The sequence below is a fragment of the Nesoenas mayeri genome (genome assembly GCF_963082525.1).
Source record: "Nesoenas mayeri genome assembly, chromosome: Z".
Lineage (NCBI taxonomy): Eukaryota > Metazoa > Chordata > Aves > Columbiformes > Columbidae > Nesoenas > Nesoenas mayeri.
In genome coordinates this window covers 62,672,322-62,699,147 of record NC_137542.1, presented here as the reverse complement: position 1 = coordinate 62,699,147, position 26,826 = coordinate 62,672,322, and the positions used below count along the sequence as shown (strand labels likewise).

Genomic DNA, 26,826 nt, shown 5'->3' with positions numbered 1-26,826 from the left:
CTGCTATCACAGTAAGGTAATTGCTCATCACTGATTTACATAAAAGCAGAGGATTTAAGAAAGCAGTATTGACTTTTTCTTTAATTCTTTGTTTAATAACTGATTCCTGTGGAAATGGCCTAAGAGGTTAGAATGATCTGGAAGTAATATTGAACAGCTTAAAATGTTGAAACAAAAATTTCTTCACTTTTTTTAAGCTTTTGTTATTCCTAGGTGGTTGGTTTATTTATGATTTTTTTTGCTTCCAACTCTGTGTATGTTCCTCTGCTCATGGAAATCAGGGTTTTTTCACTGACTTCTTTGGAACCAGACTTGTCTTCACATATTTTACTAGAAAAGTTTGTCATGAGCTATTGTATTAATTGATACAGGTTGCAAATCTATTAGTAGTCCTTCCTGACAGTCAATAAAATAATGAGATTTACTTAAATTGGCAATAAGGTGTTCGCTTACATCAGGAAATGAGCAGAGGTATGATCGTGATGCCACTAATATGCAACGTCCACATGGTCAGATTCTTCTGGGACTTGGGAAGGTGTGGAATTAGTTCCCTCAGGCTAAGAAAAGATCCACAGGACATTTGTGAAGGACAGGCCTTCATGTCACTATTCTTGCTGCCTTCTCTAGCTGTGCTTTCAAAGTGAAAAGTGAAACAGTCACTTGTACCCAGAGCAATTTGGGCATATAAATCCAAGGGACTGATTAAGCTTGTAAAACAAAACTCAGAACTCCAAGTCCAGGAAGAAGGATTTCAGACATACTTTTTGCTGTATTTGATGAGGATTATTAATCCTTTCTATGCTCAGGTTCATTACCAGTCTTAATTTGAGGGTCTCATCTGTTTCCGTCCTTAGTATAAGTAAGGAAGTTGAGCAACTTAGGGGCTCAAAGGTTACACATGGCAATTTTTCAGGTAGAGCAGCACCTTTTCTGCATCCCTGGGTGTTTCTGACGCTATCATGTCAACACAGAGCAGGACAGGGACAAGTTCACCTACTTTGTGGATCTCAGATTTTCTGAGCATCATGAAGCTTTCCTACCATTGGCAAAGGCAGGAACACCCAGAAACTGCGAGTGAAGGAGAGACAGAGGCCTTGATTTTTAGGCACTTCTATTCAGGTATTTTCTATTCATGAGGCTGACACAGAAACAGAGGGGACAGAAACTGTGAGTCACAGTTGTGTGGATTTTTTGTTGTTGTTGTTTTAAAACACCCAGACAAAGCGAAGTGGCTGTCCTATAAATGAATCTCTTTAAAGGGACTGATAGACTTGCCTGCATTGATCTATGTCTTAGATACAATTATTCCATCCTGGACAAAACAGAGTAATTAAAGCTGGATGTCCTCTGAAGTGGCAGAAAAGTGGAAGACATTAATTTACTATGTCAGTTCCCTAGTAGCATTAATAAATGGATAATAAAATAATTATCTGTGTCCTGTCTTTTCTGAAGGAACCCAGGCTCTTGATCGATACAGTCTGTAACAGTGTGAGCTGTGCATTGTAAAAAAAGAAGCTTTTGCACTGATACTGACCCAAGTCTGTTGTATTTTCTGTTCTGATACATTTACTGGCATTAAGTTACCTTTTGTTATGGCAAAAAGTGGGAGGTGAAGCTTTTGTGTGAGAAAAGGAGAGGTTAACTACACTTACATTGGGGGCAGGTTTTGCTTTGGAAAACAGTGGCAGGCTTTGTAGTTTAATATTTTGAAGTACTGCCTGTTACCACCTTCTAACGTATGTTGCTGAGCTGAGAAGAATTGATGCTCAGTGACGCGTGAAAGTCCAACATGTCAGTTGTAGCTCTACAAAATACCACTGTCTCAGGAGCCGGCAAGGCTGTTAATACTTAACATGATATTGTATTGTCTAAGGAAAAATGTTCAATAATGGTAACTTCATCCATTTTGAATGTTTATACACATTTCTTAAAAAAATATTACATTTAAGAATAAGGTAATACCTGGACAAACGGCTTGAACTAACGAGCACTGCAGAGCAAAATGCTGCAGAAAGGAGGCTCCAGGACAGCTGGTTTTGTTGAAAATACATGTCTTGCAGGCTTTGACTTGCCTATGCCTGTCACCTGGGGTAACTGGTACCAGGAAAGTAGAGAATCAGCCATTTGGAGATTGCTAACCTGTAAACAGTCCTCCACATGCACAAGCGGAACAATATTTCAAGTGTTCAAAGACTTCTCCTTAAGTACATGCACCTGTGGGAGGACATAAGTATTGTTCAGTTGCTTAACAACCTTCTGTGACTAATGGTCTGAAGTGAAACAAATTAGTAGTGTACAGTAGAAATCTATTGAAATGTATCAAGAAAAAAAAGTTTTAAGATAGTCCAACTCCTAGGTTATATGGCAACAAAGCAGCCACAGCCAATGTTTCCTGGCTATCTTGAAGTAGCTTTAGATTATGATGTGCTCTCATGTCTTCTAAAAACATCTTGGCTCACATGGTAGTAATGTTATTTTCACGCAAACTAAAGACTCTGGTTCTGGAAAACAATTTAAAATCTACAATCCAAAAAAAGTCCTCTTTTCTGAAAAGTCACTCTTTTTCTAGCCAAGCGCATTAAAATACACGTCACAAGACCTTTAGTACAAATTCTGTATTACATTCAAATGAAGAAGGCAATTTTTGGCCAGAAAAAAAAAAAAGAAAAAAGCTTTCTGTGGTCTGAAGCAAAGTGTAAATCATTCTATGTAACCAAGGTATGCTGAGGAAAAAGAGGAAAGGAAGTTGTGTTTCTTGTTTCCTCAACAATTTTTAATTTGGAGACAAATAAAATAAAATTAGGAGCTTGGTAAGATATGGTCATAAAAGATACACTTCAAAGCAACTAAATCAAGGTTGCTAGTAATATGCCTGTCTGTCTTTGGGTGTCTTTCATGGTTCTGTTTGATCTTTCATTCCTGCATGTAAAACGCTATCTCATTAAAAAACAAACTGGAGAAAATATCTATATTACTCTTCTTTAGCAGGTTTCAACTACAGAAGTACAGATTGGGCCCATGAGACTAATGCAAGATCCAATTCAGGTAAGGTGCTCTTTCAGTTTCTTGATACCTTGCTAACATGTGAAGAAATTAAGGTTCAACCCCCAATAGTTAGGTATAATGTTTTCATTTTACTTGTGTAAAGACTGTCACATTAGAAATTAGTATTTGGTTTATCTGTTTGCTTGAGATCTACAAGTAAATTGAATTGGTAAATGAGGTACTTAGACTTCCATTAACATCAAATCATTCCTTTTATATGTTCTGTCAATAGGAGTGTGTGTGCATGTGCATCAGTGGTGAAAATGCTGAGTCTCTGGATGTTAAAAGCTGTTTGATTCTGAGATACCAAAGCAGAAAGCTCCATTTTGCACAACAGGACAGAGAACGGTGCTTTTACAAGTCACCAATCCAAGAACTCACACCACGTCCAACAAGAAAGGTTTAAGATCCTTCATTTTAAGGACCAACAGCTCTCACTCGTGCTTGCTTCTGTTTCTGTATATTTTGTTCCAGTGCCAGTAAACAGAGGCCAAGCGTTATATTTTTAGCTTATAATGAGTGTTAGAGCTCTCAGATTATAGGAATTTGTATAGCCATAGTCTTTAACATTGCACTGGTGATACATCATTCATTTGAGGTAACTTTTTGTGTCACTTAACTCTGTAAAATACTTAGACATTCAGTCACCACTGACCTTTTCTGAGTTTGAGGTTTTTCTCTTCCATATCTGGCTATGAGAGGAAAAAACCTACATATAGAAGAAATGCAGTTCTCAAGGAAAATAAATCATGTATATACATCATTAAGCTTTACATTTTTTATTTCTGTATTAAGCATTCGGTCTTGATGATGACTTGATCTAATTGAACTATTTGTTTCTATTGTAAGATGACTGTGAAACCATGGCTTCAGCAGTAGACTGGTCTTTGGTTTTGCAAGGAATTTCAACACAGAAGTGTGGAACTCCTAATGGAAAAATATTCTTCAGATTGTGATCATCTTCAGTTATGATGTCAGGATTTTACTTTGCAGAAATCGAATTTGCCAAAATATCATAGTACAAGTGCTAGCTTTTTTAAGGGAAGATTTTGCATATAAGGGAAACTGTTGGGGTTTTTGTTTTTTGTTGGGGTTTTTTGTGTTTTTTTTTTTTAATTTGTTTTTGGTTTTGTTTTGTTGGTGGTTATTTGTTTTTGTTTGTTTTGTTTGTTTGTTTAGGTTTCTTTTTAAGTTGTTGACATTCTTCTTGGTATCTTGTCAGGTGTGGATGTTACTTTGTCCCTACATTAAACAAGTGAGAATCTATGGTGCTACCATAGAAGAATTTAAGATAAGCAGACCTTAAGAAAAACCATTAACTGAAGAGTTTTCTGTAAAGACATGACCATACACTGACTTATTTACAGTAAAGGTAAAACATTTTGTGTAAACCCACCTCTTTTGTTTGTAGAACAAGCCACATTACCTCAGCTAATTTGGCAAGTATCGCACACATGCATGCATTTAAAAAAATGTGTGTTAATCTTTTATTCCATCTTGACAATAGAATTACGTATTTCTATGTGCAGTGCAAACAAGCTACTGAATATCACAATTTAAATATCTATTTGTGGGTGCTTAATCATATTCACAATTTTCTGATAAGTCAGTTTAGCTTGTTAAAACAATTTCCATCAGGGCTTTTTTTAGCAGTGTTAATTTTATCCTGGTGTATGTTTTATGCTATTATTTGGCACCAGGACACCTGTGCTTACCTGGAAATGGCCTGTACTTTTTTTTTTTGTCCGAGACCTGACTTTAAATTGTGACTGTGACCTGCCATAAACCGTTTAATAAATTCCCCACTGGACTTTATGACCTGTGTTGGAGGACGAATCTGGTTTGATTTGTACTAGATCATGACTGATGTACTGCTGACCTTAAGGGGACAAGGGGAAGAGTCCAAAGCAAACCTACCAGCTCTGACCCTCGAAACACCCTCCCCACACACAGCTTTGCACATTCACCCTGATTTTGTACCAAGGCTTGCAAATAGGCACGGTTTGGTTCTGAGACCTTAGAAATGACCACTGTAAAAGTACATGTAAATGTGCTTTCTCTGAGGACACAGGAGAAAGATGTTTCCTATTAATGTTTAGTGCACATAAAAAAGCTTTCTTACCCTTTTGTGGAAGTGTTTACCAGGGCTGATAAAGGTTTAGATGTGTCCCCCGTTTAAATACTGCATATTCTCACCTCTAAGGATATTTGATGGCCATCATCTTATTCTTAGCATTGACATCAAACCCCTTTTCTCTTCTCATGATGATGATGTATGATGTATGATGACCCTGTTAAGCTGCAAATGAAGTATGATGATGTACAGCTTTTTACTGTTCCTCCATGCCAATTTGTGGTACAAGAGCTCCTCCCTACTTAATTCAGAGCCACTGTGTGTTTTCCATCTTAAAACTGTCTTGCTGCATTACAACAACATACCACTAATTAAGTAACTTTATTTTTGCATCTTAAATTTCTGTTTGTAATTTTCTTGGTTTTGCTGTTGTACCCTATGTGTCTGTACTCATTTGGTGTCTCTTGTTTTATTTTGAGCTTTGTAAAGCAAATATATGTCCATTTTCTGTATTTGTATGATACAGTGGGAACAAGACATCTAATTGCTGTGCAAAGCAAATACTTAGAAATATGCTAGGAAATTCACAAATTCACAAAAATGTGAATATATCTGTAAAAGTCCACAGTGCATTTAAATAAGGGTAGTGCTGAGTAGAATTATTTTTTTACAATAACACTGACAAATTATACACCAGAAAATAGCTACATGTTTTGGTTTGGGTTTGTTTGGGGTTTTTTTGTCAATAAATAGAGACTGAATTCAAACTTCTCCTTGACTGAGTTGTTTATAGGGATTGTTTGATGTTTATCTTGACTTGAGAGCATATCTTGCAATATTACTTCTAGTTACAGTATGTTTTGATGGTTTATAGCAAGATTCATATAAATGTTAGTGAGAAAGCATGGTAGTAATACTTAAGAAATCCTTTTAAACTTAATATTTGCAGAAGGATGCACACACTCATAATTAGCCACCAGTGGGAGATCAGATAGTTTAATTAAGCTCCATTATATTCCAGCAGCAACTGGGAATATTGAAAGAAGGAAGATATCAAGAAATGTGCCCTAAAAAGACTGTTTTCCAACCACATTGTGCCGATCAAGCTAGGAATAAAATAAAACTACTAGCAGTTGGAAGAAAACAGAAGATAGTATCAGAGAAAGGACTTCATCTGAGTATTCACAACGTCTGCAGCTCAAGCCATGTCACTGTTTCCCAACACTTTGATATTCTTTCTAATAAACGGAAACTTCTTAAGTTATTTCTTAATATTTATGGAAATTCTGAGCATATCATTTACTCCCACTGATTAAGGAAACCTTGACACTGATTAATGAAACTTTGGTTTTTGTCTTGCAATAGTAACATTAGTTGATTTATTTACTGTTTAGAATTCAACAATCCAGACAGCTCAAGATAAGAGAAAAGTTGTGGTCACCTTTTCTAGCTTCTAGACTGATGCTGTTGAATTTCATGTGGTGACACCACGGACATATAGAGCAGCACAGAGGAAAGGTTTTTGACTTTTCTTGTGGGCATTTGGAGCAAAATTTTACATACTTTGCTCAGACAGGTTGTTTCAGTGAGGTCAGGGGATGACTTTTATTCATGAAATGAGCAGGTGCTCATTATTCTCTAGGTGCTACCTTTCTGTGAAATTTGAATAGCTATGGATAAACTTTTGACTTTTTGAGGTCTTTTTCACAGCATATTTGCACTAAATTATCTTTTTTTCTTTATTTGTCACATAGGTTGGCATGGTTAGTGATCTGTTGCTATGGTAGATATGTGCATATTGTGCAGGGGATGTCTACATGGCTTGCATTTCTAGTTGTATAATTTGTTCACTGAGAATTTATGTATTACATGGCAAGGGTCAAAAAAAATGTTCCTTCCTAAAAGCACTATTACTTTAACACAAAAAGCACATAAAAACACCTGTTTTCAGCCTATATTCTATGTGTCAGTTAGCACACAGACTTTCTACAGCATTGATTTGGTATTTAGAACAGTGCCTCAATGCACATCCTACTTCATCTTGTGTGAGCAATTCCTTAAGTGTTCAGTGGATGTTGTGGAAACGACTTCATATATTTACGTAATTAGGGACAATTCATTGTGTAAAAATTGTGATGTTTGAATCAGGTTTTTTTCCGTACTCAGCCCTCTCCATACCTGCTTGTCTGTTATTCTTTTCAGTTTTGAATGAATATGACTTAACTCCATTTTTTTTTGTACGTCAAAGGAGAAATAATGAGTAAAACTGTTACATCAATGTTTTTGCCCCTGAAGACTGATAATTAGGGACAGTTGAATCTCAGACAGTTCATTACAATTGAAAGTGGATGTAGGTGGGGTGGCATGATGAGAATGGCAATGATGTTTGAACACTTACCTACCTGCTCTGGGTGGCTGCTGACTGAATTTGAACATGAGTTAGAAAAGACTCATCATCTGGCAGCTGGTTTTGTCCTAAACATCAACCATACACAGTTAACTGTTGATTAACTATTGATAACCACTCTATCTATTAAGAAAATAGTGCTACTGCATCAGCCGTTTTACAATCTACAGTTCAATCTTCCTACTTTCAAAGTAGACTCTATTTTCGGTATAGCAGAAGTGTTTGTTAAGATTTGCACCATGCAGAAAACTACTTTGTACGTTTAATGTAGTGCCACTGTTTTGCATGCTTTACAGGTTTTGCTGATCTTTGCAAAAGAAGATAATCAAAGTGATGGTTTCTGGTGGGCTTGTGACAGAGCTGGATACAGGTGTAATATTGCCCGGACTCCAGAGTCAGCACTTCAAAGTTTTCTTGATAAGCACCAGGAAATAATTGTTATAGATCACAGAAACTCCAGATATTTTGATGCAGAAGATATCTGCAGGTAACCCAAAGGATCTTACGCTTCTCCTGACCTTCAGAATATATTGTACAAAACCAAATCTCCTAATTTTAAAAATAAAAAAAGAAAATAAAGTAAATAAGTAAACAAACCCACAAAATTATACTAAAATGGAAGTCTGGGGATTGAGGCCATGAGGTTTGTATATGTGTTTAGGAAGCATACAGTAAGAAAAATACACTTTTGGCAAGGTTAAATTGTAGAATTATCTCTTCATGTCATGGCTTCTATCAAGTGTAAGCCAGAGCTGTTGTGAAATTATTCCCTGCTGCTTGTGCCTGCTTCTTTCCTGGGTTAATGCTGCAGCAAAATCTGAAGGCTTGGGGCTTCAAAGGAATGCGTTTGTTGGTCCACTGAATCAAGCACTGCCAGCTTTTCACAAAAGTTTGCATCACACTTCTGGTCCATATGAGTCTTTCTTAGCAGTTCTAAGGTTTCATGTGCTTAGTATTGGAGTTCTTTGCTAAAATACACTGTTTCAGCCAAAGCATACATATAGAATCATAGAATGGAAGAGACCCTCAGGGTCATAAAGTCCAGCCATAACCTAACTCTAGCACTAAACCATGTCCCTAAGAACCTCATCTAAATGCATTTAAACACCTCCAGGGATGGTGACTCCACCACTTTGCTAGGCAGCCTGTTCCAATGCCTGACAACCCTTTCCATGATGAATTTTTTCCTAATCTAAACCTAATCTTTTTTCTTAATCTAAACCTGCCCTTGCACAATTTGAGGCCATTTCCTCTTGTCCTATCACTTGCTACTTAGGGGAAGAGATCAACAGCCTCCATGCTACAACCCCTTTTCAGGTAGTTGTAGACAGAGATAAGATCTCCCCTCAGCCTCCTTTTCTCGAGGCTGAACAGCCCCAGTTCCCTCAACTGCTGCTCATCAGACTTGTGCTCCAGACCCCTCACCAGCTGCATTGCCTTCCTCTGCACTCTCTCTGGTACCTCAATGTCTTTCTTATGATGAGGGGCCCAAAACTGAACACAATATTCGAGGTGGGGCTTCACCAGCCCAGAGTACAGTGGCACAATCACTTGGCTAGTCCTGCTGGCCACACTATTCATGATACAAGCCAGGATACTGTTGGCCTGCTGTGGGAAACAGTGTCAGAGGCTTTACTGAAGTCCAGGTAGACAACATCTACAGCCTTTCCCTCATCTTCTAGGTGGGTCACCTTGTCATGGAAGGAGATCAGGTTGGTCAAACAGGACCCGTCTTTCATAAACCCATATTTACTGGGCCTTATCATATGGTTCTCTTGGATGTGTCATGTAACGTTACTCAAGATCATCTGCTCCATGACCTTCCCCAGCACTGACAGGTTTATAGTTCCCTGGATCCTCCTTCTGGCCCTTCTTGTGCCATACACCATATTGTTCCTTTCAGTCCATCATGAGCTGTAACTTGCCATATTTATGACAACAAGCATTTTAAAGCTCAAATACTTGTGCTCATGAAAGTTCTTCTAAAAGATCAATACATCAATATAAAAACTGTTTATTCAGGACAGTGTGACGTGTTTTAAAATGTTACCTTTAACCAGTGAAAGGTGAATAGGTTGTTATTCTGATAGCTGGTCATATATTTTTCAGTTTCTCAATAATAAGTTAAGTGGTAAAATCTTGTTTATTCAGCATTTCATAAATGTTAGGCTAACATATATATTTGCTATAGTTTCATTTTTTTAGTTGCATGCACTAAAAGCACTTCCCAGCCTCTAAAGAAAATTTTATGTTATCTAGTAGGACAGTGGTAAAGATGGGAGAAGGTGGTGGAGATTCTTGTTTGAATTAGCTAGTGGGGATTGCAAAAGCATTGTTGAGACTGACCTTTCTCAACCCATGCAGTCAGGGCAGTCTGCCCCAAACAAGTGAAGTAAATAGGGCTGACTTTCTCTAGGTTATAAGAGTAGTTTTGAAGAACTGCTGTTCATGCACTCTGGTTTTGGAGCTCTTGCCTCATCATAGCATTGAGCAAAACCTCAGGAATCTTGTAGCACAATGAAAATGGATTGTATAAGTGGGGGTAGGTAGGTTTTGGCAATGTATTATCCTATTTTCTAGCCTCAATGCTGTCTTTCAGTCCTGGTTTTCATCTATATTGTTTGTGAAGATACTCAGAGTAACATCAAGAAAGCATATTGTGTAACTGAGAAATTTTTGTTTTCTCAGGTCAATTCGTGCCACAAAACCATCAGAGCACACTGTAATACTTGCTGTGGTTCCACGCACGTAAGTATGACCATTTTATGTAAGATTTTTATTTTACTTGATAAGAGTGTTATGTGTAATAGTTACCTAATAACAGAAAGTATCTTACAAACAAGCTCCATAGAGTAAGTTTAATATTATTTTAACTGAAACAGGTTAGTGATTTTTTTATGTGGTCTATTTAAGTATTTGATAACTTTCCATTTATATGGACTAGTACTATCCCTATCACCTTCAGAGAAGCATATGTAATGGCTTGTATAGTAAGAAAAAATAGAAAGCTTTCTAAAAGAAAAAGATAGAGAATTATGTATTAATTTCTAAAGGAAATAACTAAATCAAATAACACACTGTGTTTACTAGATAATGGAGAAAGTTTAAATCCTCTTGACACTAAACTCCTGAAATCCTTGTCCTGAAATCCTTGTTCATTAGTTCATAACCTGTGTATTCAGGCAGAATTCTTACTGACTTAAATACATTGTTTATCAAACACCTTTGAAAATGAGGCCTTTTCTGTCTTTGTTTAAAATTCCTGCACACCACTGAATCCATTCTAATTTTATTAATTTCCTAGCTCACATAAAATACTGAGAAATAGAGTGGCAGGTGCAGAACTATTCCTGCCAAGATTAGAAAAATTACTATGTTTGTTGCTGAGCAAGACTTTACAACTTGCTTCACCTTTTACTTAATAACATTTTTTTAGATTATTTCTCATAGGATATCATAGGATGTCCTTCAACCTTTTCATACTTTCCTTTTGTAAAGCCCTCATGTATTTGTGAAGAGGGCTTCTGGAGAGTACATCTGTCAGGTTTTCTGTAGGGATAACTATCACATTGTAGTAATAGCTGCAAATACTTATAAAAGAAAACTATAGTATCATCTTCTGTAATAGCATGATTTAATGTATGTGTTTGATGCAATAGTGTTCTCACTACATTTATTATTTTCAGGTAACCACATCAAATTTATACTATCTAATTCCTAAATGTTGTGTGACTATATATTTTGTTTTGTAGATCTGCTGATCAAGAAGAGACTTCTATTCTTCCCCTTCTTAATGCAGGCTTTAATAGGGTATGTATAAATCACATATTTAATATAGTAACCATGATCACTTCATAAATTACAGACACTTCTGCTTCCTTAAATTGAAAACTATGTGTTTCCTTCTGTCAAAAATTTATTGATAAGAAACTGGTGGCAGTTGATTAGGTACTCTTTTCAACAATGTATTCAAGAAGTATGTGAAATAATCTGTTATCTAGCTAATCCTTCCAGTATAAGCAGGAATACCGACATCAACTTGTTGTGGTCTGGGAAGGTTGTAGGTGGGATTTGTTTATGATTGCATTAAAAACACAGTGACAGGGAACTCTGATTAATGTACTGTGCATATCTAGTCACCTGGACATCTCTACATGGCCCAGACTGCTAGGATTCCACTTCTAAAGGGACTACAAACCTAGTCCAGCTCCTCTGTTGTGAAGAAGAATTTTCCTTTTTTCATGAGGGCTTTTATGTTGGCTTGCACCTGTTTTTCTCAGGGCAGTGTTTGAGGCTTTCCTGTACAGGCAATAGGAAGGAAGATGGTAACTTCATTGTATTTCTCAAAACAGCTTTGTAGAGAAAGCAGAAAGGCAGGAGTTCTGACCTCTGAAAACCTAGTTTCAGTTGCTTACCCTCTTCCAGCTTTTGTGAGTGGTTTTTGACGGATATTAATGTTATGTTAATGTAATATAAATCAACTGTAATAGTAAAATTAGCTGTTCGTATGGACAGTTATATATTGAAGTTGTAGAAGCACATCACTGGATCCTGTAGTTAGAGGAAATTAACTATATACAGTTTGGACAATTAACTGTAGTAAGGAAAACCAGAGAAGGAAGGGAGTTAACCTAGGCAGCATCTCATGTTAATATGCTCATATTGAGTTGAGTATCTGAGCTAACTCATATTTAGCTTTAGTTTCCTAACAAAGCAGAACATGCACCAGCGTCACCATTTGGAGGTCATCTCCAAGAAGAGGTAGCAGATCTCAGCCCTCCTGCAAGGCTACTGTGGAAGTAAAAGCACTTCTGAAGTGCTTCAGTGTTCCAAAAATTGGAAAAAATGAGGCTGAGAGCTGTCCCAAATTTATTGGAGATATTGCATAACATAGCAATTCCCTATTGGAATTATTTTTAGGCCTTTAAAACACATCTGATGTCAAAGATCTTATTTTCACAGTGGGATGGACATTGGAATTATTTCTGCTTGGATGGGGATCAGTAGAGACTAAATCCATTAAAACAAAACAAAAAAAACACCAGAAAACACCACACAAATGTGTGTGTGTGCGTGCACGTGGAGATTTACAAATATCCTTCACAAAGATTTAAAAATACTCTTCTTCAAATATACAGTATTTGAAGGGAATCTCTTCCTCAACAGCAACATATAATTCGAACAGATATGATTTTCAAAAAATAAATTAGAAGTTTCTCTTCATTATTTTTATTTTTACAGTCCAACCTTCCTGGCTGCCTTATTACTGTTAATCACATCAGCATTTGTCCTATTTTTGCTCATCTTCTTCCTTTTCCCTTGAAAAAACACTGAATGTGATTGCTGTGTCTGGCGGTGGCTGTCTTCTAAATGCACCTCCAACTTGATTAGTCTGAGCTTCTACCCAATTTGTCTGTTATCTTTTTGTAGAGTTTTGTAGACAAAACCAGACTTTTTATATCAGGTTTTGATTTAAAGATTCCAAAGAACTCCTTTATTTTGGGGGGGATACTCCTGCAAATAACCATAGTTTTTTTTTTCATGCAGTGAGCAGCTGATTATTTTGCTTTAAAATGTTCTGTTTTCTTCATGTGTACTTAAGTTAGAGTAATACCTTTCTGTGTTTATTGTACCTGCAATATGTAACATCAATAGTTCTAAAAAAAAAATCACTTTTTTTTTCTTATAAGGAAGTCAGTGATGACTGATCATTATCCACATCTGGATCACAATTGTCATTTAAAGATATTATGAACAGAGATTTTGGGAGTATCTTCTGTTAATTTTATAAATTCCTTTGGCATTTTCTTTATGCTATGTTATTTCTGTTTTTTCTTCTTCCTTTCTCACGAAAATCTATTTTATTACATCTTCTGATTTTTTCCGTATCTCATAACAGCTTTTGTGTTTGTATGTTAACAGTGGTGTTAATGCAGTACATTTATTATCCTGATTTTTTTTCCCTCTCAGGCCCATATATCTAATAGTGATGGCATACTTAGGATGAACTCATTTAAATAAGTTATATGGCTTCCTGACATTTTTAACTATTATTTCAATAAATGTTTGCGGGTACTCAACTATAATCTTGTCTTGTATTTTGAACTTCAGTTGTTTTCCTAAACAAATGTTGATTCTCATTGACCAGTTGCTGTTAAAATTTTCTGGCTCACAACAAAACAAATCTTTACTATTTAACCTAGTACTTCTTGCCAAATAGGAAGTATGATGCATTCCTCCTAGCTGATGGCTCCTGTGCTTGTGTCTGGTTCTGTACACTATGACAGTAGAATCCAACTATCCTGCAGTAAAATGTAATTTAAGGGTATATGTTAGTTAAATCAAAATGTACTGTATAAATACTAAAGGTTTTTAAATGAAAGTATTTTTATCTGCTTTCTAATCTTTGAGAAGTAATAGATCTTCATCTTCTTGTGCTTCATTTAGATGTATAGATTAGAAAAAAGAAATGTTTTCTGTTTTTTCAGGTCCCAGTTGATTTCTTGGCTTTGAGTTAGCCAGTGAATGAATGGCATTAGTACTATAAACTTAAAGAGATTCTACACCTCTGCAGAGGACTATACAAGAGTTAAGACCAGGTTTAGCACTTCAACAAGCTGCCACTCTTGTGTTTTAGCCGAAGATTTGTGCTGAGATAGTAGTTGATTTTTGTCAGTAAAGAGCAGTGGTTAAATTTTGAAAGTAAACAGCACTGCTTTGAAATTCAATTCATAAGGAGCTTTAGTATGTTCTCATAAGTTTAGTTTGTAAAATATGTTGTCATCATTGTTAAATTGTATATTATTGATAGATTTGTTTTTATATTGTTTTAAATTTAGCACAAGCATTTTTGAATATTTAAAAGAGCATGCTAAAACTGAAAATCTAAATCTACAGCGCCATAGAAGACTAATTTGTTTGCAGGCACCTTTGCTTCTGCCAAATTGGTATTGTGACTTTTGGTTCCCTATGCATTCACTTAGTGTGTGAAGTGAGAGTTATAGAAATATTTTAAGATCTTAACGTTAAGGAGGGAAGCAAACCCAGTTATTTTCAACATTTTATATTACTTCTTTACATTTTGCTGCCAGCTTGAGATTAAACCATGGATCCCAAAAATACAATTTTTCATACAGGAAAGAAGCATAGATTTCTTAAAAGTCATTCGTTGTTCCACAGAGGTTTGAGTGCTACCTCTTCACTCTTCATGCAGCTGTGCTGTGAGAACTAGTGACAGACAGTCAGCGCATGTATTTCTGTAGGAATATTTTAGCTCTTCATAGCAGAAATTTACTAGTGAGCATTAAAACTTTAACTGGAGTCACAGAATCTAGTTCTTCTTTATCAGCGTAAAGATTCTGATTTCAGTAGGACCAGTCACAAGACCTTTCAGCTTACTACCTTTGCCTAACAAAGAGAGGACATTCTTGTCTGGAGTATATAAGAGTTTGTAAACTGTTTTCAGCATGTCCCTTACTTTATACACTTTTCTACACTTCTGAATTCACAGTGACAGCCCAGGAAGATTGCTTGTTGGGCAAAGTTACTTGAGCTTCTGAGCTTCATCTGCCATATTTGCTTGAAAACATATGAAATGCCAAATATCATTATTTTGGTGGTTTTGGTTTTTTTTTTTTTTGCATGAATGATTTGTATCTCTAATATATTCTATTTCCCTTCTGAATTAGGGACAGATACTCAAAATGAAATACTAAGGCAATATACTGGTTTTGTGTGAGACTGTGTTTGGGATTTTTTTTGATTACTTGTTTCTAACTGTGTTGCTAAAAGCAAAAGGGAGCATTCACAGTCACAGGATGGCTGAAGTTGGAAGGGACATCTGGAGGTCATCTTGCCCAGCTGTCCTGCTCAAGCAGGCCACCTAAAGCAGGTTGCTCAAGACCATGCCCACAAAATTTTAAAAGATCTCCAAAGATGGAGACTCCACAACCTTTCTCTGTGAAACCAATGCCAGTAATCAGTCACCCTCAAAATTTAAAAAAAAAAAAGTTTCCAGATGTTCAGAAGAAACCTCAAGTATCTCCATTCAGGTCCATTGCCTCTGGTCCTGTCACTAGGCACCACTGGAAAGAGCCTGACTTTCTCTCTCACACTCTTTTTTAAGATATTTATATACCTTGATGAGATCCTTCCTTGAGCTTTCTTTTCTCCAGGCTTGGCAGTCCCAGGTCTCGGCCTGTCCTCACAGGACAGATGCTTAGTCACCTTCATGGACCTTTGCTGGACTCATGCCAGTTCTCCATAGGTTGGAGTTATAAATGTAGGAACAGAAATAACAGTTTAAAGGCATTCCAGTCTATTTCATGCACTCTTGATTTGTCTTCCAGCAATTCATGGAGAATAGCAGCATAACTGCTTGTTACAATGAGCTGATTCAAATAGAACATGGGGAAGTGCGATCTCAGTTCAAATTACGGTATGTAGAAGTGTAAGAAAATGCAAACATCAAGTGCTTGATCTACATAATCGTACCAGGTTACTTTCTGCTTCTTCCCAGCTATGCATATATGTGCTTTGCATCTGTATATTAACTAATATACTATGTCCTTATTTCCTTCTTCTGATATTTTATAAAGGACAAATTTAAGTGCCTTAGTAACTGGTACCATGAGAAAGCATGGTCTGTGTATGTTTCATTCAGTGGTGGTTTAAATGATGGCTTTCCTTAAAACAAAATTCAGTACATGTCTTTTTTTTTTTTTTTCCTGATGCTTGCTTGTGTCCCATATGTCTTGTGGTGACCATATTGAATTTGGCAATATTCTGCTAGCCATTGCTACTTGTATTACAGTCAGGGCAAGATCCTTTGGGAGAAATTTTCCAGAGCAACAACTTCATTTGATTTAATAGCAAGGGGAGCATTTTTAAAATGCTGTGTTATGTGTAAGGTTTATGGGCTGCAAATGTATATGAAAGTAAAACTTCACAAAGTCATTCGTGATCTCATGTGTGAGAGATTTCATATTTGATAGCTTGAGCTCAATGCAATCTTGACACATCTCTTCATATCCTGAGTTTTTATTTTCTTTCTTGGGCAAGTCTTGGCAGACTATGAGCACAGTTTTTTACCTTGGTGAGAAATTAAATGACTTTCATTCCCTTATCACTTTTTGTTTAATGTGACTATTTTTATATTTAATACAGGTGCTTATATATGCATGTTAATATGTTTACAATTCAACCATATGAAAAAAAGACCTGAAGTTGAGTGTAATGCAGGGAAATTGTGGTTCCCTGTCTGTCATAAATTAATCCCTGTTACATCTACAGAAAATACTGTAACTTCTCTACAGATTTCAGTGTCTCTGTTTAAGGAGCAGATTTTTCTAATAATTTCTTTGCAAACTGATCTCAAGTGACTTCATACTCAAGTGACTATGTGTTTGTACATGCAGAATGCAATTAAAGTAACATTTTCAAGGAAAAAGTAATTTGGGCTCATGCAGTTTTTAATAGGTGTTTTCCAAAACTCAGCAGGAAAATAAAGCAGCTGTGAAATTGTAGAAGTTAACTAGATGTTTTGGTGATCCTGAGTGGGTTTGTTGGTCAGTTGTAAATGCAGCATGAAGTGAGTGAATTTTGAATTAACTCTGAAATAGAAACATCAGAAAGATTAAGCTGTCATTCACACACACAATGCTTGTAGTTTATGTCTCAAGAATGAGATGCAAATACAGTTTAAGCATCTCTATGTGCATATTATCAATTATTAATGCAGATAATTAAAACTCCAGCACAGGGAGAATGATTCATATTGACCACCACCTTTTTATGTAAGTTTATTTATAACCATCACAAAAAAAAATTTTAAAATTCATTGGAATTAGGAGAGAATGTCAGTCTCTGGTGGCATTTCATCTACCGACAGTTCTTCCATTCATATTGTTTATGGAAAGAGAAGTAACCCACCCACTACTTATTCTGTTTGTGTTTGCTCTCTTGAATGTTGTTACACAAACTTCCTTGCAATTAATGTAAATAATAACACTATATAAAATGTATTCTGTGTTATCATGTCTTTTGTATATTGATAGCACACATTATATATTTTTATGTGTGTAAGTACATTCACATCACCTCTGAACATGGCTTCTGGGAATCTTTGGCAGCATTGAAAAATATTATGAAAGAAACTGGTGGTTTTTTGGATTTGCAACTGCCATGGCCAAATGTAGTTTCAGAACAGTTAAGTAATTGTTGTGGTTTAACTCAGCAGGCTGCTAAACACCACACACAGCTCTTTGCTCATCCCTGCACCCACAGTGGGATGAGGAAGATAATTGGAACAAAGAATGGCAAACTTCATGGGTCAAGATAAATACAGTTTATTAGGACAGAAAGGGAAAATAATAACAATAAAACTAACAGGGGACACACAATGCAATTGCTCACCACTTGCCAATCAATACCTAGCCAGTTCCTGAGCAGTGATTCCCCTCGCCAGCTTTCCCAAAAATACGTACTGAGCATGACACCATATGGAATATCCCTTTTGCCAGTTTGGATCAGCTGCCCTGGCTATACCTCCTCCCAGGTCCTTGCGCAGCTGGCATGACTTGAGAAGCTGAAAAGTCCTTGACTGCTTAATGATGACTAAAACATCAGTTTGTTATCGGTGGTATTTTAAATCCAGGAGACAGCACTACAACAGCACTAGGAAAAAAATAACTCTATCCCAGCTGAAACCAGGACAGTGTTTTTTTAAAGAGTTTAATAGATGCAGGCCCAGTTAAATAGTTAAATATTCCTTGCCATGTAACAAGCAACAGTAACACTTATAAGTAACATTTGGACTAGCATATGAGGGCATGAAGTAGCCTTTTAAAATACAAACCTACTGAAAACACATACTTGTAACTTGGAGAAGCTGATGTCTTGCAACAGAGGATTGCCCCTACCTCTGCCTGATTATGCAGGTGCTCTAAATGAGTTTGTCTTTAAAAAATAAGCAGAACCAGTGTTTTGTAATGCTATTTTATTATAATTTGTTTTCATCTGTGCAGTTTTATTAAGTGTGGAAAAATGTATTGCACTATATGTCTATCCCACTGGACCTCTGATCCGTTTGCTGTCTCAGTCGACCTTCTGTACAGCTTTGTGAAAATGAAAGGGATGAGAGAACACTTTCAGAAAGTCCATGGAATTAAAACCAGGATATTGCAGGTGTTCAGGTGCAAGAGAAACATGGTAAAAAAGCAGGACCAGCCCAATAAGCCAGTGTATAAGGTCATGTCAATGGTCAGAAATGTCTTTCTATCCCCACAGGGACACTGCTTATCCACATAACTTCTTGTTTGAAGCTTGGTTAGATGTCTGTGGGAGTTTCGTATTATCAATGAGGATCTGGGCCATCTAAACCTGTAATTTTGCTGGCTTAGTTGCCAGATTGAATGAAAACACTAAGGTTTGAATAGTGCAAACATAGCTACGTGTTTTCTTGCAGAAAGTTTACATAATGACATTTGTTAGCAGCTGATGTACCAGATGGGCATCTATCACTGAGATAAATTAGTTGTTTCACACAGCACAAAATCACACTTCAGAGCCAGCTTGAACTGCTAGAAAATCACTGTACAAGTTACATTGGAATCTTCTTTTATTGTATGAGCTGAAATACTGCTGTCAACTTCCATATACAACACTTTTTTCTACAAATCTTAATGCACACGGCTACATGTCTATGTCTCTGTGTATATTTCTCTGTGTATCCTATTTGTTTTTGTGTTACTTCCATGATAAGCAGAACCAGCAATGTCCTGTGTTTCTTAATTATCTAGTCATTAGCGTTAATTCAAAGCCCACTATGTAGTCTGGAAGTAAGATGTTCCTTTGAGGTGATAACTTTATATAAGACTGTGTATGCATGGTGTATTTATGCTCCCTGCAACGAGAGGTACATAGAAGATAATTAGTTTGTGTTTAGTCCAAATCAAAGATGAATTACTGACATCTACCCAAACAAGTATGTCTGGGTTCTTTCCTTTCATATGCTCTCTCTTCAAATATATATATATATATACACATTATTTCTTTTTCTTTCTAATATTAGGAGCCTATATTAATGTTAATCTCACACTGCATAAATTATAATTTAAGCAGTTTACATTTTGTAGCAAGAACATCAGTCTTTTTTTTCCTCTGTTAGTTCAAGGATAGCCCTGAAAATAAAAAATGGGAAATCAAGATCATTTAGCCCTTAATAAAGATCAGCATGTGTGGAAATCAAGTCACTGAATTATTACTTGGAAGCAGGAAAATTTGTACTTTTCTGACTAGGACTTTGAGATGCCTTAAATTATTTCTTTAACTATGTTGTATTAAAACTTCTTTAATAGTGCTGAACTGTTTGCTGTATTTAAACTTTGTATATATTTGCTGTGGTGATTTTTGTATTCCCTATCTTTAATGATCACAAAACTTTCTATCGTGATGTAACAGACATCTGTTATTTTCATGGCTAATTGTTAGTTCCTGTTGTCTAGAGCATTTTTGGAGAAAGAAATACATTATTAAGATGCTGTAGTACCCATGAGCAATTTTACAATGTGATCTGCAGTAAAAACACACTAACAATAGGGATGTCTGAAGCTGAATTTCCTGAAAAAAAAAAAAAATCATAACAGAGATAGTGACATGGTTTAGTCAAAATATCATGCTACTTTGTGATCCATGTACCAATAAGTACAATATAATAAGGTATTTATTGTGAGCAACATGTTCAAACAATAAAACTAACATGAATAATTTGCTAATTTCAGGGCTTGTAATGCAATGTTCACAGCGTTAGACCATTGTCAGGAAGCTATAGAAATAACCAGTGAAGATCATGTCATTCAGGTAGGGGAAAAATGGTTACCTATTTTGTAGAACTTCAAGAGAGGAATCTCAAAGAGATCTTTTCTCAGTAGTCTCTGTTCTATTTCAGTATTTTAGTTTTGTTGCCTATTAGAAAGCCCCATATGATGAACTGACTTATTTCTGGATGCTGCACATTGTTGCCTGATGAATTTTTAAGACTTTAACCTCAGCAACTTTATTTAGACAATGATTTTTTAAAACAACGTTGCTTATGGTAAAAGCAGCATGAAAGCTGTAGCAGATCTCGACAATCTGTGCAGTAGAGAGTTCTGTTCTCTTTCTGTGCCTTCTGGTAAACATTTACATATCCCCTTCTGCGTTCAGCTCCTTTCTTGAATAAAATGTTTCACCATTATACAGATTTTTATATGACAAATGCTGAATTGTAGAGATGTGTGGTTATGGCGCTAGATGAAACACTGTGTAACACTTTGATAGTTATATGTGAGTAGTTATCCTTTAAGTATGTTCTTTTTCATATTATCCTAAAATATTTTTGTTTTGGCAGTATGTTAATCCAGCCTTTGAACAGATGATGGGATATCACAAGGGAGAGCTTATTGGCAGGGAACTTACTGAACTACCAAAAAGTGATAAAAACTGTGCAGATCTTTTAGATACTATCAACACATTTATTAAAAAAGGAAAGGTAAGCAAATAAAATAAACTCATGGAAAATAGCTTTAGATTTCTATTCTTCTTTGGTTTTAATGGACCAGGTTTAAGAATACAAGTTGTGGTTTTCATGAGTGCACATGTAAGGCTGAAATTCTGCTCCGCAAGTGTCTTAGGAGCACAACAGCCCATGCTTCATACAAGTGATTACAGATTTCCTTAGCTTTGCGTTTAGGATCTGACTGAACTCCTCTTCTGATCTGTTGGCGTAAGATCAATATGAGAATGCTTCCTGTGTTTCTGTTTTTCGTAGAGCTCATGGAGATTTTGCTACCTGGAACATAACCATTTGTCTCTCAGTCAGTCTCTCAGATGGCTGCTTCATCCAATCAAAAAGTTTAACTGTTCTGTCTTAACAGCAGAGCCTTCAATGACTGCATGCTTTAAGTACTATGTGTTATAATCAGTTGTGACCAAAATATAACACCACCCAGTGGGGTTTTTTTTTCTAACTATAGCTAGAATATCTGCAGTGTACTGTTAGCTCGTGTAATGGTGGTGATGGGCCACAAAAGTGCCACATGTTCCTAGCGATATGTTCCCCTAACTTATGCAACAGTTTCTTATTCCATTTCTCTTGGGTTGCACAAGTATCTTTCAGACTTCCCTGTCTCCCCTTCTGCTTCATGAACTTTGGGGAGTTCTTGAACATTTGAGTCATTTGCAGCAATGATCTGAGCTTTGTGGGTCATTGTCTGGAGTTGTGTGCAAGTTCACCTTGGTTCATTAGAAGTAGTCGCTAGCACTTCCTGCTCAAAGGCCCTGTGCACCTTCTGCTTTGTTCATCTTTGTGATGAAGGTATCTTGCACTCATTTTCCAGATTCATCCTACTTTGCTGCCAAGTGGTTCCCTCCTTAAAATCTCTTTTTCTTGAGGTGGTAAAGAGAAAGAAGCTTTCTGCTTTATCTTCCTTTCTTCTCCAATCAATACTAGAGGATATATTTTATCTCTGTATCAGTGGACTGCTTAAGGATGGTGCATATATGGCTCTTGGTTAGCCTGCATTCCTCTTGACGTTTTCCTGTAGCAGTAGGGATGGAGGGAAAATTAGTGGCCAGTCAGGAAAACTGGCATTTGCATGAGAGAACAGGATAAAAGAAGCCATGAAGAAACTGTTTCTTCTTTTGCTGATCTGGAGTGCCTCGGACATTCATGGTCATATGAAAACAGTCATGGCTGTTAGTTGAAGGACACCCTTAGGCCAAGAGCTTCTGAAAGTTACCATGTATATCAGTTGCCGACTGAGAATTTCAAAGCTGAATGGTGTTCAGCACAGAGTTTGATTCTGCTGTTCCCAAGGGAGATATTCTATGGATGTGCTGCAGCCACCATTGTTTATGGTGGTTCCTAGCAAGAACAATTGTAACCCTTCAGAGTAGGTGATCCCTAAAATTCTTTGTGAAAAATTTATGCTTTCTCACAAGAGAAACATATTCACACTGATCTTACAGTAGCAAATGCCTGTAAAAGTTGCTACTCTGTTTTAATAGTTTTTGCACTATTTAAAAAAAATACAAACTGAAATAACATGTAATCATTTACTATGTAAGGACTATGTAATAATAAATGGATATTTGATTGCAAGCTATGTATTCTTATATGCCATCTCTGTTCTGTGTGTTTGCTTAGGAATGGCAAGGAGTTTACCATACAAGAAGAAAATCAGGAGATAGTATCCAGCAGCATGTGAAGATAACACCTGTGATTGGGCAAGGAGGGTAAATAACTTGTCCAGAACATAATTGCTTTCTGGTTTTAGAACCTTCTCTCTGCTTTCCCCATCTGTAAGTTTGAAATGAACCTCCATGTGTTTAGTAACAGAATGATGATAAAACTGCTGACTTCAAGTGATGTGGAAAGAATAGGCAAAGTTGAGAAGGTCATGTTCTTTCCTGATGTTTCTCCATTTTGGTGACATCATCTGCAGGCTAAAAGAACTGTAAAGTCATAACAATTAATAATGTTACTGGTACAGATACCTGTAGGTTGAAGTTTTAGGTTCATGTTACTGTTCAGTTCTTTATGAAATTATTCTACAAAATCCACACCATTATCAGGTCAGCTGGAAGCATCAGCAGCTGGGTGATCCCATTGTTTGTGCGTGTGCTTGTATGTGCTCCCACCTTTGCAGCATAGTATGGGCACATTGCCAAATTCTGCTCCCAGATCTGCAGGTGAATTCCTGCAGGAGCAAAAGGATTGTGGTCCTGGGACAAAAATGTAGCTGTAATGCTGAAGGAGCACTTGTCGCCCAGTCATCTGTTTGGTGTTAGGTTTGGTATCTTCTTCATGAGGGCACGGAGACCTGTGCTTTAGAAAATAGTAGTGTATCACTTCATTTGTTTCTTTGCCATTTGACGTGGTAACAAGTGATTACTTCTGTTGCTAGGAAAATAAGACATTTTGTGTCCCTCAAAAGGCTGCATTGTGCCAATGAAAACAACAACCAGGTATTGTATTTCTTTCCTGTCAAAATTTTCATAGCTTTTAGTAAACTGATATTTTATGCTTTAGAATTTATTTTTTTTTTTTCCAAGAGGAGATAATCTATATTGTCAACAAGATTATCATTGATTGTTGGAGCAAGCAAGAAAATTTCAGCATTCCCTGGGGCTGTTTTCCTCTTGTAGGACTGCTGAGTTGAGGAAGAAAGGCTCTAACTCTCTGGAGTACATATGTGACAGTTGAGTCCATGATACTGTGGAGCAACATAGACCATAGTCCAAAGGGATTTCAGGTGCTTTTTCTAGAGCTGCTCTTGCCAGCCTGATCTTGTGTACTTATGTCTCATACTGACCCATGCTCAGCTGTCACAAGGTTTGCTAACGTGTTGTTCTTAAGTAAACTGTAGCCTTCATGCAGGACCTGAGACATGGCATGTTCATCAGAACTTGTGTTGTGGAGGGGTGTAACCCAAGAAAACCAGCAGTAGAAGTTGGGCCCAGTCTCTGTAGTCCCAGCATATATCCACACAAGCAGGTCCTGCAACAAAACTGGTGGCACAGGAAGGTGTTTGTTGCCATCTGCTTCTGGTTCCCTCCCTCTGAAAGTGTCTGAAGCCTCCTTGCCTGATCATACCACACCCTTTGCCTCAAAAATACTCTAGTACATGGCCTGTAAAGAAGTTGTGAGCAAAGGAGTGAAATCTATCTTTAACCTGTGGTCTGTAGGGGTGAGATAGAAAGCAGGAAGCATAGGAAGTAGCTGGCAACATTTTAGACTGAGGATGCACTTGGGAAACACATTGCTGTGTTCTCTAGGAGAAGGCTTATGTATCTTGTTTTACTTACAAATTTAACGTGCTTTTATCCATTATCTGCTCAAAGACACTTGTGTATAAAAGGTATTTAGAAAGTCATTTCTATTTCTAGTTGACCCTTCTTTGGTGTAACAATACTGAATATTAACACATTATTGGAAAACTTTTACCATTGGAAGAAGTTCATACCTGGTATTCTGTAAAATTTGACTGTTGAAACCATCCCTCTTGCACAAGTTTTTGTGGGGGCAGGTAGTAACAAATCAAGGGAGAAATCTGCACAAGTTTTGGAAGAATTTTGAAGGTCTATCACTAAAAAAACAAGGCTCAAAATATTTTAAACTGACCTCATCTTTGAACCAAAACACAGATACAGTATTTACAGCAATGTATCATTTACAACAGCAGATGTTTTAAAGTGCTCAGGCTAGAGTGCAAGAGTTTTGTAATATAAGCACTGCTAAAATTACATGTGTTTGTTTTAAATTAATTATTTAAACCTCGTTGTTATTGTTTCATTTATACCTGCTTTGATATTGATTTGAAAGAAAGATACAATCCCATGTTTTTTCTATAATATACACACAGCTGAAAGAGTGGTGCAGGGAAGTGTACATATGATACACTTAGTGCAAGATAATTAGTATAAAACAATTACAAACTTACAGCTATCTGTAAAAAGCAGATAGATAAAAGTACTTTTCTGTGTTTGTTGTCCTGTTCATTGGACTGCCTAAGCCAGGAAGCTTAAGAAACAAATTTTAGTTAGGGACTTGTGTCCAAGGCGACATTCATATTCTCTGTAATACTGACACTGTCGGAAAGCACCACCTAGTCACATTTTTTTTCATTCGTCTGTGAGCAGTTATTGTTAAATGAAGCACTAACATGACGAGCTATAGGTCTTGAAGCATTTCCACACTTGGTGAGCCTAGGGAATATGGTCTTTGAAGGGTTCTCCACATATGTAGACATCTACCACAAAGGTTAAAGACCTCATCCTAACAGAAAGCATCATCTTCAGAGATATAAAGTCCATTGGGGAGAAAACATGGTGCATCCAACAGAACTAGGTAATTATTCTGTTTTACCAGGTGCTCTCACATTGCATGAAAATTTCAAACAGTGTCTTGGAATTTTGGGGGTTTGAGTGTGGTTTTGGTTTTCAGTTGGCTTTTTCATTTCAGATGGGCAATGGTGCTGTATAGGAATATCTGTATTATATTCATAAGACTTCTTAGAGTTATTTTTGTAGCAATACTAATGTGATGGTATCAATCTTGACCAACATTTGTTCACTGCAGTTTTCCAAAAATCCATACCTGAATACTTGCAGCAGTAGAACTTTTCTCTGGCCTATGAAAATACTAGGTTTCTTTCCAAGTCACAGATAATTCTTCAAGTAAGGATAAAAGGAAATCGAACAAACTATTTATTTAGTTGCAGACCAGTAAAAGCTGTCATGATTCACATTTTGATGCAAATTTCTAATGTTTCACTGCATAAACATAATAATAAATGGCTTGATCTCAGCATTCAGACACTGTATGCAGACTTAGAAACATCTTTACATTATTATGCTTTGTTTCACCTTAAAAAATGTAGGCATGTTCTTTGTCATAACCAGTAACGTCTGTAAGGCATATCACACTATGATCAGAGATCACTCTATAGGAACTTTCATGGGTTTCTGTGCCAGATTTATCACATATAAAATTCAGTCACATTAGTTTATGCACGGAAAAACAAACAAACATCTGAGAGTGTATTAAGTATTCTTACAGTCAAGATTTATGAATGGTGATTGACTTTCATGTGACTATCCCATGTGCTAAAGCCTAGGTAGCGATTAATGTTGCATTTGTCAATTTGAGGCCTGGAAGGATAGAGTCCAGTGTTTGCACACTCACAAATGTACAACAGAGGTGGTGTTTTTCTCTTAAAACCATATAGTCCTGAGATTAACTCTGTAACTGCCCTCATAACTTACCTTACGTGCCTCTTTCAGGTCATACCTTCAGAAGAGATATGAGAAGTATTCAGAACTGAAATGTGGCTTATGTTTTTAATAGAGCACTTAGAGGACTATGCCAATGTTGTCTGCCAGATGTGCAGTAGACAGAGATACATTGTTGGGCTCTGACAGAAGCTCCAGTTTGGGACCAGAGCGAGCAGTTCAGATGCTTTGTGTCTCTGTGCCATATCTGCTGAGCTTCAACTTTACTCTGTTTGAATGAGATGATACTCTGAAAGTTCCTGTGTGATTGCAAGAGAAGTGTTTAAACTCTAAAAACAGTTTTCTGGAGGAAGAATCATTCCTTACACTCCCTCAAATAATATTAATATAGACCATGAGCACAGGATTTCTCCTTCCCTTTTTTATTTCGGTGTGTCTTTTTCTTCTTATTCATTACAGAAAGCCACATATTAATTTTGGTGTGGTTTTTTTTTCCCTTTCTCTTCACTTTCTCTTTCACCCTCTTCCT

At 36.6% G+C, this 26,826-nt stretch overlaps 1 protein-coding gene across 1 annotated transcript in view; it reads left to right on the top strand.

Annotated features, from left to right (window-relative positions):
• The window catches only part of PDE8B (phosphodiesterase 8B), a gene marked incomplete at both ends in the record, with an annotated part of 75,336 nt that overhangs the window by 30,895 nt on the left and 17,615 nt on the right, over positions 1-26,826 (top strand). The window contains 9 exons of the mRNA XM_080362535.1: positions 2,986-3,045; positions 7,823-8,013; positions 10,215-10,274; positions 11,279-11,336; positions 15,875-15,963; positions 20,306-20,384; positions 20,914-21,054; positions 22,711-22,799; positions 23,471-23,531. Of these exons, the coding sequence (XP_080218661.1) occupies positions 2,986-3,045; positions 7,823-8,013; positions 10,215-10,274; positions 11,279-11,336; positions 15,875-15,963; positions 20,306-20,384; positions 20,914-21,054; positions 22,711-22,799; positions 23,471-23,531 (828 nt within the window). The remainder of the gene's footprint in view (positions 1-2,985; positions 3,046-7,822; positions 8,014-10,214; positions 10,275-11,278; positions 11,337-15,874; positions 15,964-20,305; positions 20,385-20,913; positions 21,055-22,710; positions 22,800-23,470; positions 23,532-26,826) is intronic.